Source organism: Dunckerocampus dactyliophorus, chromosome 5 (genome assembly GCF_027744805.1).
Source record: "Dunckerocampus dactyliophorus isolate RoL2022-P2 chromosome 5, RoL_Ddac_1.1, whole genome shotgun sequence".
NCBI classification, from domain to species: Eukaryota; Metazoa; Chordata; class Actinopteri; order Syngnathiformes; family Syngnathidae; genus Dunckerocampus; species Dunckerocampus dactyliophorus.
The window spans coordinates 28,161,352-28,180,718 of record NC_072823.1 but is presented as its reverse complement, the minus strand read 5'-3'; the positions used below and the strand labels follow the sequence as shown (position 1 = coordinate 28,180,718).

The following is a 19,367-nucleotide window of genomic DNA, read 5'->3' as shown; positions in this document are numbered from 1 at the left end:
AATAAATACATTTAAGTAAATAATAAATCAGTGACTTACATTTTAGGTTGCAAAAAATGAATTCACTCAAAATAACGTAATACGGAAATAAATACATTAATAAAAAATATGAAATATTTACACTTAAGATATGAACAACAGGAATTTGACGTAAAAAAAACAAACACAAATTCAGTAATTGTGGTTTTACATGTTAAAATTATTTGACATAATATGCAATTATAATTCATTAAGAAATAATACTGAATGCACGAAAAGGGCAATTGATAAATGCACTTATTAATAATCATGAATGAATGAATGAATTAAAAAACACTTTGAGCAAAAATACATTAAAAATAGAGAAATAAATATAAAAATAATACATACAGCATATACAATTAAGCATAATAAATCCATTAATATTTTGACAATTAATCGACGACTTACATGTTAGCTTGCATAAAATAAATACTTTCAAAATAACAAAATACATAAACCCAGAAATTAATAATTACTACTGAATGGATATTTAGATGTTATTTTATATAATTTTACATGTCACATTTTAATGTAATATTTATTTGATGAAATATTATAATTTACACTGTGATTGGCTGACGACCAGTCCAGGGTGTACCCCGCCTGTCGCCCAAAGTCGGCTGGGATAGGCTCCAGCATGAGGAGAAGGGGTATAGAAAATGGATGGATTATAATTTATAATATAATGTAATATATATAACTATATAATGTATAATTTATTGTATAATTATATTAGATATTAATATCAAAATCTCTGGCTTTTAACTCGGCGTGAGTCATCTTTTATTCTTTTTTAGTTTTAATTGGTTTTATTTATTTTAGTTTTTATTTTATTTTATGTACTTATTTTTTTACCTTTGCCTTTTTTTTTTTACTTCTTGTTTTGTACTTTTACTTGTTATTTATGGTTTTACTAGTCGGTGCAGCACCTTGGAAACAGTGTTTATAAAATGTGCTGTATAAAGAAAGTGGATTGGATTGGAATATATGACGAATAATAATAATAATATTACTAATATTGATATATAAATATATCTATAAATTCATATTAAACATATACAATTAAGATATAACACTTTAGTTTGTATAAAATAAATATATTCCAAATAACATAATGAAGCAGTAAGTAGTAATACTGTAAATATACATAATTAAGACATAAAAATAACATTTCAAAAAATAAATAAATCAATGACTAAAATGAATTTGTCTTTACGTAAAATACCGACAACATAATGAAGGCAAACTAAGGAAGTATGAATAATAAATGTATACAATTCATACAAATATGACTAAATATGGATTAATGGCTGAAATACATTGTAGTTTGAATAAAATAAATCAACACATTGATTCAAAATGGCCTACAAAGACCCGATGATCGGTAATTCAAAATGAACAGCTGAATAAAGCGAAGGGAAAAAAAAAAGATGAGGTAAATGAAAAAAACGGGTTTTAGTTTGAGCGAAATGAATGTGCACGTTCTAAATAACAAAGCTAATAATACATTTTTTAAAATGTAGGATATAATAAATAACTGATCAATCAAATCCTAAAAAAAATAATAATAACAATGAAGAATTCCTAATAAATCCTGAAATAAAGGTGGCGAACAAAAGAGTTCATCATAGGGCAGAAACGTGACACTTGGGGGTCCCGGACCACTCAAAGCTGGACCGAATGGATTAGTGGCATCTTCCCTCCACTGCTGCCTCAATCAAGTCCACCAAAAGCAGACTCTGAAGAAGAAAACAAGACATATGGACGGGAAAAGAAGAGGGGAATGGACCACCTGACTGTTAGATGAAGGGGTAATTTAGAGAGGCGATGTGGAAGGTTACCATAGCAACAAAGGTCTAAAATAAACCCCAGAATTCCAAATACTCTCTTTGATTCACGGCGGTTATTTCTTGCTTTGACTCAATAAGGGGGGGAGTGGGGTTAGCGAGAGGTCCGGGCCTCCTCCTGGGACTCGTCTGAAAGGTCAGTCGATAGCCAGCCTCTCTGACGGCAGGAGCCCACCTGGGGGGAGGCAACGCTTGCACTAAAGGCGGCAGGCTTTTAGGAAGGACATTCATGACTGCCGATGTTTGACATCACGTTTAAACGTTCTTAACCCTCTCGTGCAGAGACACGAAACACCGTACCACGTATTCTCAAGAGGATTTATCGGGAAACGCTCTGGTTTACAGCAGTTTATTTACCTCAAATGCAAAGAGGTTGCCTACAGCCACAGCTGTTGATGCCATTGGGGTTTTTTTGTTTTGTTTTTTAAACCCGCTGGTGGCTTACAGAGCTTTTACGGTACGTGTGTAAGTTTGATGAGTGGGTCTATGGTTATCATGGCGCTCATGATATGACACACAAAGAAGCCAAAGAAAAAGGTGTTGGACGGGACGCTTAACATCGGTTTGAACTTTTTGTTGGACTTTTGGAAGCATGTTTGTGGGGGTTCCTCTGCACGTCCTCCCTTGTTTAAACCGCGGTTAACTGATTCCAGTAGGATTCCTTATTTATAAAGGAAATATTGCTGTAGTTAGAGCCTAGAAAACTTGTTTACCACCTTTTAAATATGGGTTTGAACATTATTAGAGCCTTCTAGACATGAAATAACACTTCTATAGTCCCCTTTACACTCCTATTACTTAATATAGCAGACACAATCATAGAAATATAAGACACACATGGCATATAAAGCACATAATATGGACTATACATGTTAGCATTTGTAACATTCCGGCTATTGTCTCATCAATGTAACATTACTGACACCTAGTGACCAGAGTAGAACACTACATATCATCATTCATCTTTCAATGAGTCTTCTGAATGCCTTATATTTGTGTTTTACTTCAGTTGGACATTTTTATGCTTGAAAACATTTATTTAGGCAAAAAAAAAAGAGTCAGATTTGCTTAAATAGCCATATTTTCCAAAAGGGAACGTAAACTGGGATTAGATTGTCACGAGACAGATTAGTTTGACCTTACTGATGATGTTTTGTTGCAATAATAATCACGTCAAATTTGTTTAAATGGCCATACGTTTTTTTCAACTTATAATAGGCTTATTTTGAAAAACTGTGAAGCTGCGAAATTCATGGCATCGGACAACTGTACACGATGGCGTTGTGTTTTTAAAAGCATGAAAAGGGTTTGTGATTCATTCAACTTGTCAGTAATTTAAATTTGTTGCAAGAAAAACTTCACGTGAGTTTGTGAAATGTTCAATTCTTGCTTTTTTTGGACTCTAGCTAATAAACACTGTAAATATTAGCATGAACGTCTGTCCTACTGCCTCAAAACACTCGGAAATGTAAATTGTCGACGTAAGCATACAGAAAAGTGCGTCAAAACGTGCTTTTAAAGGCGAAAAGCTAATGCTAAAGCTAGCTGCCACAATCACCAACCACTAGCCTAACATAAACAGATGAATTTAGCCATTCACCCTTCGTTCTACCTGTAATTCCAATAAAAATAACTAATAATCACCACTTGTTTGTCACTCCAGAGCTACGTGATGCTAACTGCGGTAAAAACATGTTTACAAGTGAGTTTTGTGCTAATGCTAACTGACTTTAACCTTGCGCTACATGGTGCTACAGTATGTATGAAATGAAGACGTTAATGAAAGCGAAATCTCAAACAAGACATCCAAATCTTCATTTAATCTTCCTACAAAACACTTGGCAACATTTAAGCTAGTCGGGTGGACTCCACATTGGCTTGGTGAACATTTTCAGCCGTGGTTGCGCATTTCAATGCTCTTACTGCGCAACTCGGAGGCAGGCTGAGCTTAACTTCCGTGAAAGGAATAAATAAATGGAGCTCCAAGGAAGGATTCATTACGAGCATCCCTCCAAGGCCCCCCTCCTGTAAAGTCTCTTAAAGTCGCCCATTCAAACGACGGGTGTTAAGAAAGGTTGTCACTCAGAGTTCTTGTAGTTGGTGAAAAGGTTGTAGAGGACTCTCAGGGTGGACTTCAGGTTCAGGTTGACTACGTCTGAGGAAAAAACACAAAAAAGTAAGTACATTCAACTCAATTGTCCCAGGGAGCTGGTGGTTTCTTTATTTTTGTTAAAAGAGGTCCGGAATTTTTTTTTATTTAAAAAAAAACAAAAACATTTCAATTCTAATAATTATTACTTAAGAAATAATGCATACATACTGTACATTCATGTTACAAATCATAAATCATATTTTTTTACTTTGAGCAGATACATAAATGAATTTAACAGAAATAAATACATACATTAATAAAGACAATGATTAATATTTACATTTACAAAGCAATAATATTTTCGGTACCATTTCAAATAACAATAATTAAAAGCACAGGAAAATTACAATAAATAAATGAAAAATAATATTGACACATACAATTAACAACTAATAAGAATTCTGCGCAAAATAAAACAACCAAGATATGAATGAATTAAATACAAGTGGGAAATAGTCATAAATTATTATTTCAAACATCTATTTTTTCTTTATTTATTTGTTTTTAAGGCAAATGGAAAAGCATCATAATAATTCTTAAATGCAATCAGAAAATATTCATTTAAAAATCCAAGAAATGTAAATAATTATAGTATGTGCTTCACACGCAGCTCAAAATGGGTCAAAATAAGAATTGACTGATAATTATCATAAGATTGCACGACACAGAGCTCATTTGCATATTGTAATTTCTTTCTGCAGAAGTAGGTCTTGCTGCTTGTTGGGAGATAAATAGTTTTGTTGAATAACATTATAAGGGAATATAATTAGAATTCAAGGTTAAACAATAGCTTACCACACAAAATGAGCCATTTCCAAAGAGGTATAATGAGAATGAATGTGTTTTTCGTTCTTATTTTTAGAGCAGAATGGATCACAGTGACTTGACGCTGAGATTAACTTCATAAAACAAACGCATCGTTTCGTCTTTCCACTGCAAGCAGGCACTAAAATGACCTCAATGGCAGGAGATGTTGAGCAAAGCTTAAGTGGGTGATCAGTCACTACAATTGGATTGCTTTTTAACCTAATACTGCTTTATAAAAGTAGGATATGATGTTAATGTGTATTTATGTGTGACACGGGGCAGGATGCTGCTGGTTCATTCAATTAAACATCAAGTGAAGCGTATCGGGTGAAACATAACACGACATTGCCATCTAGTGGCCATTTCTTGACGCAACAACAGTATTTTTTACAGCCTTCACGCGGTCTATTGTTTATTCTCTCCTCTGTTTGTTTAGGAAAAAAAAGGTGCTTCACTAAAAAAAAAAAAAATTCATTACTTCCAGTTCTCTTTCAAAAGTAATGAAATTTTCAAAACAAAACAAAGACATGGGGAAGTAAAATAAGGAGAAAAATATTCCCAAAGCTACAAAGAGAAAGTTGTAATATGACGAGAAAAATAGCACAATAATTGCACGAAAATCAAGGAGTAGTCGTAACATTATGAGCAAAAAAGTGTCATCTTTAGGAGAACAAGGCAATAATATCCTGAGAATCAAAGTTGTGAAAGGAGAAAAGTTGCAGTGGTACGGGAACAAACCGAGGATAATAACAATCAAGACTTGACGTGATATTTCCAGCAATTCTATATCTTCTTTTGCAATGTTTTGGAAATAAAACTGTTACAGTGTTAGGAGAAAAACATTCTCATAGTATGAGAAGAATAGTTGTCTTTTTTTTTTTTTTTTAGACTAAAGTTATAATCTTACAAGAAAAAGTCTGAATTTATTGGTCCTATGTCAAAATTCCCACACAAACTTAAACGCGAGTCTGAAAAACCAGCAGTTTTCTCGGGACCTGCCATAAATGAATCATTACGTATAGAATAATAGATTGTATTATAATAATAGTAATTATTGCATTATATTTTCATTTTATTTTTATAATATCCATCCATCCATTTTCTATACCGCTTCATCCTCATTAGGGTCGCGGGGGCATGCTGGAGCCTATCCCAGCTGACTTCGGGCGACAGGCGGGGTACACCCTGGACTGGTCATTTTTATAATAATTATTTGTATTTTATTTTATTCATAATGATAATAATAATACATAATATAATCCACTAATGGATATTATTATGATTATTATATTATAAATATGATTATATTCTCTCTCTTTCTCTGTATCTATATATCTATCTATCTATATATCTGTATACGTATATATATATACATACATATATATATATATATATATATATATGTATGTATATAGTGTTCCCTCATTTATCGCGGGGGATAGGTTCCCAAAATAGCTCGCAATAAGTGAAATCCGCGTAGTAGCCGACTTTATTGTTTACAGTTATTATGTATGTTTTAAGGCTGTAAAACCCCTCACCGTGCACTTTATACACTTTTCTCAGACAAGCAGTAAGATTTTCTCACATTTGTCTCTTGTTTAAACACTCATTCAAATTCAAATTAAAATTTTATTTGAATTTTCATGATCAATCTCCTAGGTTGGACACAAGGAATTATTAAGTGACTCGCGCGTACTCACATGAGACACCTGTTGCCAACTACTCACCTGGACTACTTATACCCTGCTGTGTTTCATACCTGTTGCCAGATTGTCTTCTCTTGCACGCCTGATTCCTGCTCTCCAAGTGTGGTTACTTAGCTTTCTGGTCTTCCCTTCCCAGTTTTTGTGAGTGCTTGTAGTCCCTGCTTGCTGGGCCGCAGCAGTGGCTTTTTGGTTGGTACTTTGCTGTTTATATCCGGCTCGGTTTTCAGCAGCGATTTTTATACTTGCTAGCTCTGTCCTGCTCCGTGTTCAGCAGTGTCTTCTGTTAGCATAGCTTTCGGCATTTCTGCTACTTCCGTGTTAACAGCGTCCTTAGTTTCGTCTTTTTTTTTTTTTTCGAAGACTTGTGTTGAACATTTTACATCCTAATTACTGGCTGTTAAAAAAATATGCAAAATTGCACTTTAAAAAATTCACGAAGCACCGCAATGTAGTGGGGGAACACTTTACACACATACGCACAACACACACACACACTATATAAAACACAATAAAATAAAAATATAATGAAAACATATAAAAACAAATACAAAATGTCATAACATATATAATACAATAAAATAGAAAATAAAACAATAATAATAGTAATAATAAGAGATCATACAGTACCTTCTGGTCTGGCTTTGGGTTTCTTCAGCCCGCCGTCCTGCATCAGCTCAAAGGCAAACGCTACATTGTGGACCTGAGTGAAGACAAAGAAAAAGCATACATGCATGCACAGTAACACCTTATGTTGGTATTTATCACTTATTGATTGTTGAACCTTCTGCTCGAAGCTCTCTGGGGTGAGGAAGAAGTTGTAGAGCGGCACAAAGTAGTCCTCCAACAGGCCCATCAACAAGATGAGGTAAACTCCATCAGCAAACTGAACACGATAGAAAATACAGTATAGTTATTAGAACTCCAAGTGTGGGTCATGCAGTAATACAGCACCATGTGCGGAGATGAATACCTGAGATTCCAGCTCAGTGACTTCCAGGTTCAACTTGTTCAGGTGCTTGTTGACGAAGGTGATGAGGGACTACATACAGAAGACAACAATTAGAATATTTAGGTTTACTAGCGGGAGAAAAACCCTAAATGATGATGATGCTTCTGACCGTTTTCACCACATTGAGCTTGTCAGGCGCGTGATCCAGCAGCGTATCAAAAGCATCTCTTTCTGTTGAAACAACAACAACAACAACAACAAAAAACAATGGTAATTTTATGGAAATGTGTGTGCAAGATAAAGCATTTTATTTTGTAACCCAAATGTAAAAGGATGGTAGCTTCAAACTGCAGTAGTGTGGTTGGAGTAATAAAAGTAATAAAAGCAAAAATAGTAATAAAAGCAACAAAAACACTTCAACAATAGATTTTTTTTAAAATCACGCTTAAATTGTGGAGTATTTCTTACTTTATTTAACATTTAAATGCACATTTAATTACAGCATTCAAAAACGGCTAAAAGAAAATCAAGTCAAAGAATTACAATATATACTATATATAATTTTTTTTTAAAACAAATATGTTTATTTCTTTATTACATTTACTTTTTATTTTAAAGATATATTTAAAGAAAAAAAAGTTTATCACTGCTGAGCAGGTTTGAAAAAATATCTTTTATTTTTATTTTTCAAGCTGCTGCACCTCCTCTTAAGTCCCTTGTTGCTGGGATTGGATTGATATTAAAATTCTTAAAAAAATGTTTGAAAATATATTTGGGTCATTTTTAAGAAATATACTTTAAAATTCAAACACAATGAAATATAGAAAAAAACTATACTACACACTAAGGGTGCTCCGATTGATCGGCCACCGATCAGTATCGGCCGATTAAAAGCATGAAAAAGCATGGTATCGGCGTGTCCTGATACTTGCTTTTAAACGCCAGTCCCCTTCGCCAATCAGCTCCGCCCCCATTGCAGCAGCCAGCCTATAGTGACCGTCTCCCGCCCACTTTCCCTTCACAAAGCCCAAACAAGCATGTCTGCCGTGTGGAACTTCCTGTCGTTGTGAAAGTGGTAGAAGTTTTGCACCCTGAAAAACACGCCTTAAAAAGCTTTAGTTTGGGTTGCGGACACTTGTCCGGGTGTGGTGAGTTTTTGATCGTCGGTCGGACGGCGGCTATGCGGGACACGTGCCCGTAATAGCCCGAACAGTGGTTAGATTCGTCGGACTGGATGGCTGGCCGTCGGCGGCGGTGGAGGAAACCGGGTTAGCCGACTGCTGGAACGCCATCAAGCTGCTCTTGCATCCAAAGACTCCTTAAAGAAGGCGTCTGATTCTCTAAGTTTCACCAGTGATTTTGAAAAAGTAAGTCTAATATGTCTTTGTCTAAATTTATGGTTCCCCTTTCATATAATACAGCCCAGGAGTCGCCAACGTGGTGCCAGCAGGCACCAGGTAGACCCCCACGACGACATCCGCAAGCCTGCCTTTCATTCAGGTTTTCAGTTCATAATGTGAGAACACTAGAAGGAAATGCATTCTGAAATACAAAGGTGAGTTGTGGATCTCAGCACATTGCTAATGTTCTGGTAAAACACACACATTCAGCTTTGTTTGGGTTGAAAATAAGAAAAAAAAACGTTTTTTTTAAAATGCTTTTCACTTTAAAAAATTACAATTACTCTAGGTGATCGGACGATTTCACTCATGGATGATCGTATCGGTATCGGCAGCATAAAAACCTGATCGGAGCATCCCTAATAAACACAAATACAAACTCCAAAAATGACCCAAAGATAGGATGATGCCTCTTTTTTAGAAGTTGCTTCGCACCATCTCTGTTGGTTTGTGTCTATAAATCCATACAACACAACCTCTTTTTGGGGCTTTTGAAAAACATCGTCTTGTCGTCTTATTTTTATTTTAATTTTTTTCCATGCGCAGCCCATCTGAACAGAAAAAAATAAAACACAAGATGAATACTCACCAAACCGTCCCATCATCATTCTGACAAAATAAAGAAGAATGATTCGATTTAATGGACAATGTGCATCAACATGAAATACAACATCATCCAATGAAAGAAATGAAAGGAGGTCTCACTCTGTGGTGCTGGTCAGTTCCTTGTTCACCAGAGCAGTCTGCAGGATGCCCTCTCGCTTCTTCTCGAGCAGCAAGAGGAGAGAACGACAGTGATGATTGTGTTTCTGTGTAGCACGTAAGGAGGCGCCTCACCTTCACCACCACCACCTTGACGGAGACGTGCTCTGGCAGCCTGATGGCCGCCTGGAAGTGCATGGCCAGCGCCACCAGCAGGTAGACGATGGCCACCAGGTTCTTGGAGTGGATGGCTGCGCACAACAATACTCCACTTAGTCAGTGAATACTTGAAGTTTATGAAGTCAAAAAATATGAAAAAAACAGCGCAAACGGCAACATCCCTAGGCCAGTTGCGAGACATACAGTACTCTATACAACGTGTGCTTATCTACCCCGAGGTGCACGTGTCCATGCATGAAAGAGAATCACAACCAGATGTAGACTCATGTAGCCTTGCCATTTTGCGGACATTCCACTGAAACAGTAGTAGCGTTGGTGGTATAGTGGTGAGCATAGCTGCCTTCCAAGCAGTTGACCCGGGTTCGATTCCCGGCCAACGCAGATGTTTCCTTCAATCTTGAAAGTTTTATTTTCATTTGTAGTTATGTTTTAATTATTATAGAAATGTTATTCAATATATACTATATAATATTTAGAGATTCTTTCTAGGTATTTCTTATGCAATTATTTCAAAATCCTTTAAACAAATAAATAAATAAAATATAATTTTAAAATCTATGGACGTTAATATACATGTTTATATAGAAAATAGTTTCAATAATTTGACCTTGCAGAAGGTAACCAAATTTTGTTTTGGTTACCTGTACATACGTTATGCTGTACATACACACATTTATATATACAGTATGAACCTACAGTAAACATGCTTATACATGCTGTATACTGTAAAACTAACTGTACAATATAGTAAGAATAATGATATATTCAACTAAAATGCCAACACCTTGATATTTACAATTAACTATAATCATATGAAATGCATTTTTTTTTTCATGGTGCAGGTGTACCTAATGAACTGGTGGGTGAGGTAGTACAATTCGATATATTTTTTTTAATATGTACTACACTCGTACAAAAGAAAATAATTCAAGCTGCCGTTGTGCATGTTTTGCTTTTTTGTGAGCGGCAAACTCCCCTTTGAAGGAGTACGACTCCAGCACTGGCCCAATACTTTTGACCATGTCACCATACACGTTGTCACTTGTTAAGGTTAAAGTAGTGTTTTACTATTTTATGTTTTGCTGTGATTAACTTCTTTTTACACTTGTGCCAGTTTTACAGTGGCAATAGTTTGACCGCGGAACAGATTATTCCTGTTTCAGTGGTTTCGTATGGGAAGAGATTGAACTGCATTGGCGTCTAAGTAGGCGACGTCAGTCAGCGAAGGCGGCACTCACAGTCCACGCTCCACTCAATGGACCAGCCGTGAGGGCGCAGCAGTTGGTTAACCGCCTCCAGCACCGTCTGGAGCTTCTGCTTCTGGCCAATCTCAGACTGGGTCACCTCAGCCACGTTCAGCTTCTTGCCTGACAACTTCTCTGTCGACAACAGAATTAAAAATGTCAAATAATTTAAAAAAAAACAACAATAAATCAATAGAAACAATGTTAAATAAATAAAATACAATACAATCAATGAAACAAAAACCATCAAATAAATGAACAGTCATGAATATGAATATACAACTGGCCATGAAGTAAATAAATAGGTTTCACATAATTCCGTAGTTATATTTCCTAACTGAAATAATTCAGGTGCGATTTTTGACTAATTATTGCACATTTAAATGCAATCATTCAGACTGTATTTATCTATTTAAATGGCTTTATCGTGATCTAATTTTTATGGGGGATAGTCTTAAAATAATGAGAAAGCACTTTGACAATCAAAAGAAAAAACATTTTGAAATGTGCATTTAATGAAAAAAAAAACTTTTGTCTTTGAGCTGGTGACTGGTAATGAATATCTAGTGACTTCCATGTTTTAAGGAGATGACAATCAGTGACAAAGAACAGACACTAGGGGGTCCAGGAGCCCATCAAACAGTAAATGGGTTGGACCAAACATCCAGGAGGTTGATGTGAGTGTCTTTACTCACCAAATAACTTCTGCAGCACTTGTCCATCATAGCAGTCCTCCTCCAGGTCTTTCACGATGATCCTGTCCTCCTCCAGCTCACTGTTGATCCAGTCAATGAGAACCTGCACACGTTTATACAACACATCACCAGAAGCCAACATCATTATTGCTGTTTTAAAAAACAAAAATAAAAACAGCACTTCAGTAAACCTTCAGCAGATCTTTCAGTTTGGGATTGTCGCGCGACGTCGGGTCCAGCATGATCCTCTCTGCGTTCTCCTCTGGTGAAGACGAGAGTGTGGTTTTTCAGTGTTTTAGTCTCTCCTGGCAGCCGTAAAAATGTCAACAGCAATTGACAGGACAAAAAAAAAAAAAGCATGGAGCCTCCTTTTCATTTCCTGCCCCTTCGCTTTTCACCTCTACCTCCCTCAGTCAGCTCGTCTTCCATCGATGTTCTCCTTTGTGACCACTGACAGCCCACCTTAAATTACCCTACATTGCTTTGAGATACTAAGGGCAACACATACTTTCAAAACTAAGGTCAATAATCCCAATACAATTAGTCTGTAATCATAAACCTGAGTAATACCATAAAGCTAATGATTTCAGTCACATTCTAGCATAGTTAATCATCATTTAAGTGCAAAAAGAAGTTATAGAAATTAGTAGTAAAACCTATGAAACTGTGATGCCCTCGTGCATACAGTAGGTATACAACAATACGATGAGCTATGTTTTCCTTTCCACTTTTTCATGCACTCCACATCATAGTTGTAGTACATGTGTGTGTTCATACCTAGCAGAGTGTCCTCAGGATGGACGTCTGTCCCAGAGGGAAGCATTGGAGTGTTGATGGCATTCTTGCCTTCCTCGTGGAGGTCACTCACTAGTCACACCACAAAAACAGCATAAATTCATGCGCAATTGCAGCACAAAGTCACTAATAGAGAACCCAAGTTTGTTGTAGACTTGGGTTATTTTCACGTTTTGTCAGTTTGTCAATATAGTCAATATAATCTTTGTTTCCATGTCCCTTGGGACATTTTAATAATCAAAATAGTGATTTTATTTTAACCAATATTTACCTTTGACATGTATGTTAGTACATATGCTTTTGTTTTGAATGCATACTAATAATTCGTTTCAAATGTTCTGATATATTTAAAAAAAATAATTTAATTATTAAAAATATTTTATCAAATATAGCTTTTTAATAATTAAATTCAAATGTTCTGATATATAAAATGTGATTGTGGGTTAGAGTTAATATTATATATTTTTTAAATATTTGAATGCTCACAGTATTTATCATTATTATTTAAAGAATATTCATTATGTATTCATTTCTCTTTAATCTCCTTATTGACTTCAATAAATGCATTTATTCAATGAGCATGTCAAACACAGAAAGTAAACAGATCAGTAATTGCTGTGACAGGGAAAAAGGATAGGATTAAATAAATGTGGCTTCTTCCTACTCCTTATTTTGCGCTACAGTAACAAATGAGCCTACACTGTGTATTGTAGTACAAGTGTGAAACACAACCCAGTATATTTCTAAGAATTTGGTGAGCGCAAACTTCAATTTTCCAAGCAAACTTCCTCACTTTTTCCAAGGCCCATCATCAGCTTTATCTCTTCCCATTTCCTGTTGGGCTGTATAAAGCCTCCAAGATATGGCCAGCAGTATCAGGATTTAGATTTAAAAGAAATGGTGGAGTGCAACTAATGTGATGCAAAAAAATGGGTGGAACAAAATCAATATCAAGGTCTGAGAGGATCCACTCTGAAATATCTGGCTTTTTTCCCTTAATGGATATGGATTTTTATGCCATCTATTTCTAGGACAGCAATCCTTCACGTCAATATATACATTTATTTTAAGGACTATGACACACATCCAAATGAAGGTTTCTGCATCCAAATGAAGCAAAAATACATTTAGAAGTAAAAAAAAAAAAAAAAACATTTGTTGCTGTTTATAATCCAAATAAAACCCCAACATTTGCTCAAGGGGAAGGCGTCTTCTGAAGATTTCCTATCTCACACTCCACTTTTGCCAGAAATCTCCTCATGGATCAACATTTGGCTTGGTAATTACAGAGGAGGACTGCTGGATTTCATCCTAATTGCTCTGCTTCCTCCCTCCTGGCCCATTTGACTGCATTATGTCTAGCTTTGGCCACTTGTGTGTCAAGTACAATCCGGGTAAAGGAGCTCAAACTGAGCAGCAAAATAACAAAAAAAAAAAGGTCCAGCCTATTTGCAGAAAGCTTGACACTTAAATTTACACTCATACTTTCCTGCAGATCAACCGGCGCCATATGTTTCCATGCCAGAAAAAACGTTCAAATTACCTGCTTTCTTCCTCTTGGTTCCACAAAGCAGCCCCGCCATGTCACCACTATAAATCTCCGATAGAAGACGATGGATTGCACAATGCAGTAAACGCATGCAACTGTATCGTCAACGTGTGGGTGTCAATATGTGTCTTTAGGGACGAGCAGGACCGGGGGGGCGTGTTTATTTCTGTCCCAAACCTCCAGCGGTCCAGTTACTGGAGATGCACTGAGAGTATGTGCATGTGACACCACGTTGGACGTAAAAGTGTCTCAATCACACGCCTTCTTGGACAGACTGCACTGACCACTAACAGGTAAACACAACAGCAGCCTATCTGAATGCATATTTTTGCACATACGAGCATGCGTGATGATGTTTAAGCCTGAAATAACATAACCCTTCATATAAATAATAGCAGATTTTCATTCTTTTTGCAACGAGACAGCTGACTTTCTAATTGAGCTGCCAGTAAATGAAGCCAGTGACATGTCCCACTGCAGCAGACAATCAATCAGGCGCTGACTGTATTACCGCTAACGCAATTACACTAATTCAATCCAGCGCAACGGCTGGAACTCTGAATTATTTTTTTTTAGTTTTTGCTGTACTTCAGATTTCCACTGCGGCAGTAACCCTTAATAGCACAAGGAACCATATTTGGTCATTTGAAGTCGAAAACGGATGCCAAACCCTTAATTATAAAGCAGTGGAACCATGTGATTTCTACCAGCCCATCAGCAAGAAAGTTAATGATCCGAATGAAGATGTTACAAAAATAAAAGCACAGTCAACACAGTCCTCAGTTTAAGTACAATTCGGTTTTCTACAAAAATGTTTCAGGTTTTGTCCACTGTGTCGGTTTTTGCAAACTAGTCCAACTGGAACAAACTAGTCCACTTGCCTTGTTAAGTATCATTGGGTGGAATCAAGTGCTCCCACAAAGCACCCTCTGCTTTGCTGGCTCACCGTCAGTGCATTTTTTATTGAGTGTGACTGCGAAATAATCCGCCATGGGGCCAAAGAAAGCTGCCAGTGCCAGCTATTTGCTAAAGAAGGTGAGACACACTACTGAATTCAAGAAATAACCCAGTACCAAGATACCATCCCCTCCTTGCAAAGTGATGTTAAATGTTCATTAATGGATTTCAGTCGTCATTTATGACTATTTTGCATTGTTTTCTCCATGTAAAACTATAATTATCGTCTATAAAATGTATATTTTGTTCATATTTTGGAGTGTCTGGAAATGATTTGGATTTTATGTATCCTATTATTTCCTGCTAAAAATTGCCTTGTTTGGGTTTTTTTTGGAACTAATGAGTAAAATACCGAGGTGCCACTGTACAATGAAATATGTAGGTATACTGGGTGTGTCGTTAAAACTAGGGATGTCCCGATCCGATCTTCAGGATCGGGATCGGCTGCCAATCCACTGTATTTTGCAGATCGCATAAAATGAGATCGGGCCGATGCGATTGCCGTAACTCTGGGCCACAATCCAACATGGTTGCCACCCGACTCGCACCGCCCACAAGAAGAAGAAAACACAACACCACCATGCAGACATGTCCGCGGTGTACCGTGGTCAAGTTCGTTCCACGTTGGACGTTGGATATTCGGCTCCGTAGCTACAGCGGTAGTTCCCCCTCACTGTGCACGGGAAGTGCCGCTGTTTATACTGGAGAGCGTCAATAAATTACTATTGCGTTGAAAATTTTGTTTAAAAAAAAGTCATACATTCTAAATCACACCACAAATTGATCTAGAACCATGTCAACTTATTCATCCTACCCTAAAAGTACTTTGCACGCCCATTTTTCCCAGTTTTATCTTTTATTGGATGGACTTTTATTGGATTAGGGACCTGACTCACAGAGGATTGTTACAAAAGTCAAACAACATTGTCGGTCATGATCCATCCATCTTCTACGCCAATTATCCCCACCAGGGCCGTGGGTATGTTGGAGCCTATCCCAGCCGACTTCGGGCGAGAGGCGGGGTACACCTTGGACTGGTGGCCAGCCAATGGCAGGGCACATATAGACAAACAACCATTCATACTCACATTCATACCTATGGACAATTTAGAGTCGCATGCAGGTTTTTGGAATGTGGGAGGAGAAAACCAGGCACGCACGGGGAGAACATGCAAACTCCACACAGAGATGTCCCAACAAAGATTCAAACCCGATCTTCCCGATCTCCTGACTGTGTGGCCAACATGCTAACCACTAGGCCAACGTGCGGCCTTGTCGGTCATGATGTGTAATAATGTTCAGTTCCACAAATTCATGTTTGTAATAACAAAATGGATCGGATCGGTAAGACTACTAAAAAAATCGGACTAAAAAAATGTGTCCTCCCTAGTTAAAACCTCTAAAAGCATCCATAAAATTAATTACAAATTAATCATTTTTTAATTATTAATTTTAATGAATTATTTCATTATTTTTAACTCAATCATAATAATAAGAAGAACAATAAATCAAACACATTCTTAAAACCAATATGTAAAATAATATTTTCTCACTAAAAAGAATACACTATGAAAAAATAATACATTAAAATAATACAGACAGATACAAGAACAATTATTTGCAAAAAAAGTCATTTGTTTAGAGGGTAGTTTAGTAAATGTATCTACTATATAGAGCCCCATAGTGTCACTGTAGATTAGCCTTTGCAGCAGAAGAGTAGGTCCACTATTTAGTACGGGTGTGTGACTTTATACACTTTACTATTCAGAGGCAAAGACGACAGCGGCATACAACTACAATAACGTATAGCTACTAAACTAAGGTCCCTGCATCACTAGATTCCGCTCTTGGGAGCAGGATATAAATAATGCTGCAGTATATGGAGGAGAATGACCGGGTTTTAAATATAGCGCTGGTTATTTACACCAGCACGGGACTGGTGAGTCAAAGCAGAGACGACAACGGCGGTGGCGGGGCGGCCCCCTCGTTGTATATTTACAATGACGACTAGAGAATGTGATTCTATAAAGAAACAATTGGAGAAGTACGATGTTGATGAATGCAACACAGCATGTTTCAGAAATCCCTGCAAATACGCCCTCTAGTGGCTATAAGCAGCATAGGGGATGACACTACAGCAACCGACAAGCAACATTTCATGCAATACATAAAGAAAAGCAACATGGGATAGGTAAATGTACTACTTACTACTCTCAGCATCCATCCCAGCCAAACATGAATGTTAAAGTTTTGCACAGTCAGATAAGAGGGTCAGGATGTGACACGGTCAGACTGTCATTCCTTGTAAAGCAACTCATGGATGTCAGTCAAACCATATCTTGCCCGAGAAACACACTTCCTTTCACTTCTTCACAATTTACACCATTTTTATTGCAACCTGAACTGTGTGAGAGAAAACACTATAACTGTTGCCCTGGAACTTGAACTCGAAGAAGAGGCGAAAACAAGAACAGAACAATACGAGAGATATTTCAGAATTAAGTTATGCAACATCTCCCGATACAACTCAACTTTTTCGGGTGTTTCCTCTTGAGAATAAAGCCACCACACCCAATGTCAAACCACAACAGCAGCCAACAGCTAACCTCTATTAGAAAATCCTATATAGTTAGGCCCTATAGAGCATTATATAGTAAAGTATGCTTTAGCATAAGCAGCACAACACACTATAACGTTGTATACAGGGTAGTATTTACATATATAGTGTTGTGCACAGGATAGTATATGCACATATTACTATATAGTATTGTGCATAAGAAAGTATATGCATATATTACTATATAGTGTTGTGCACAAGCTAGTTTATGCATATTCTACTGTACAGTGTTGTATAAAGGCCCACATTGGAAATATAAATGTTACATATTAGACATTTATATTATAAATACTGAAAATATAGTCTCATACTGTAGTCTAGGATACAGGACAGCATAGGCCCATACAGCAGTGTTAGTACAGGAAATGTAAACAGGAAAATATACACCCCATATTGTAGTTCTGTATACTGTGGTCAGGGGCGGAGCTACGGGGTGGCCAGGGGTGGCCACAGCTATCCCACTGGCCATCTAGACATTTCAGATATCAACTTATTGCCACCCCTATGTGGGTAATGGTCTCACGTTAGTGACGTTAGTGTTGTACCGAGGGCCAATATTATTGTATTGCACAATAGCAGAGATTCAAACTGTAGTGTTGTCTACAGTACAGCATGGGACCATGCTGTAGTATTGTATACTGAACAGGAATTTAAAGGCCTATACTGTAGTGTTGTATACAGTACAACATCGGACCATGCTGCAGTATTGTACACTTTACAGAAATACTGTATATAGGCCTATATTGTTGTGGTGGATACAGGGTAGTACAATATAGGTGCATATGAAGTGTTATACACGGGCTAGGATAACTCTATAACATAGTAATATAGCTATATATACAGATACATACTGTATATATATATATATATAGATATATATATATATATATACACATATATACACAATATAGCTATAGTACGGAGTACACTAATGTATATACTGTAATACAATAAGATCAGTACACGAACTGGTGGACACCCAACAAACACACACACACACTTGCTCAGTGAGGCGTTAAAGCATGCAGCTGTCTCTTCTACCACACATACACAAGCACACTCTCACAGATAAAAGTAAAGCAACAGCTGACAACTTCATTTAAAGCTGTAACTGTGTTTTAAATGTGTACTTCGGAGTCCATCTTAGCGCTCATGTTAGCTGTGAATGCTTGTTATCACCTCCAAAGCTTTGTCTCATATTCTATGATTCTATCATTGTAATGTCTATTTTAGAAAGAAATGAGGCATCCAAGCAGCAGCATCATCAATAATAAAATTGATCCTTTGGCCACGTGTAAACACAAGCAAATGGTCAGCAAACAAAGTATTTCCTGTTAAATAAAATGCTAAATAAATTTTAAAAATAACATAAATCTCCTTACCTTCTTTGGCTTTTTTCCTGCGGACTAGCGTTCCCCCAAGTCTGCCCAGAAAAGATTCGTCCTTCTTGGTTTTGACGGACTGCGCGCTTGCAGACATCTTGTTATACACAATATGCGTGTATGTTCAGTGTATGTCTCTCACACACACACAAAGAGACAAATACTGATAACAATCTCTGCCCTGCACTAGACAACAGCAGGGAAAAAAACAGAGCACACACCGGTTAAGTCAAGGGCAGACAGGCTAGACCCATGCACGTCTGACTCACATGGACCATCAGTGGATCACGTCACAGCGCCCCTATCGGCATGATGCGGAACTACGCCACAGTTTGCCTTTACGGTAAGGTACACAAATCAGCCA

The 19,367-nt window shown here is 37.0% G+C and overlaps 1 protein-coding gene and 1 non-coding gene across 4 annotated transcripts; one reads left to right on the top strand and one right to left on the bottom strand.

The window, feature by feature from the left end:
• Window positions 1-5: 5 nt before the first annotated feature.
• On the bottom strand, window positions 6-19,321 carry parvb (parvin, beta). 3 transcript variants are annotated; one of them, XM_054775746.1, is made up of 14 exons: window positions 19,273-19,321; window positions 19,004-19,184; window positions 12,481-12,570; window positions 11,895-11,965; window positions 11,704-11,806; window positions 11,003-11,143; window positions 9,720-9,835; window positions 9,588-9,646; window positions 9,472-9,491; window positions 7,652-7,713; window positions 7,504-7,572; window positions 7,315-7,416; window positions 7,161-7,233; window positions 8-4,023 (listed from the first exon to the last, which is right to left on the bottom strand). In XM_054775746.1, the coding sequence occupies exons 2-14, from the start codon at window positions 19,098-19,100 to the stop codon at window positions 3,947-3,949; spliced, it is 1,080 nt and encodes a 359-aa protein (XP_054631721.1). In that variant the 5' UTR covers window positions 19,101-19,184; window positions 19,273-19,321; the 3' UTR covers window positions 8-3,946. The 3 variants fall into 3 exon arrangements, with proteins under 3 accessions (XP_054631722.1, XP_054631719.1, XP_054631721.1); XM_054775747.1 differs by lacking the exons at window positions 19,004-19,184; window positions 19,273-19,321 and adding an exon at window positions 17,213-18,985 and having other exon boundaries at window positions 6-4,023; XM_054775744.1 differs by lacking the exons at window positions 19,004-19,184; window positions 19,273-19,321 and adding an exon at window positions 14,042-16,528 and having other exon boundaries at window positions 6-4,023.
• trnag-ucc (transfer RNA glycine (anticodon UCC)) lies at window positions 10,074-10,145 on the top strand. The gene has a single exon. It is a non-coding gene; the product is annotated as a tRNA-Gly (tRNA).
• Window positions 19,322-19,367: the final 46 nt, after the last annotated feature.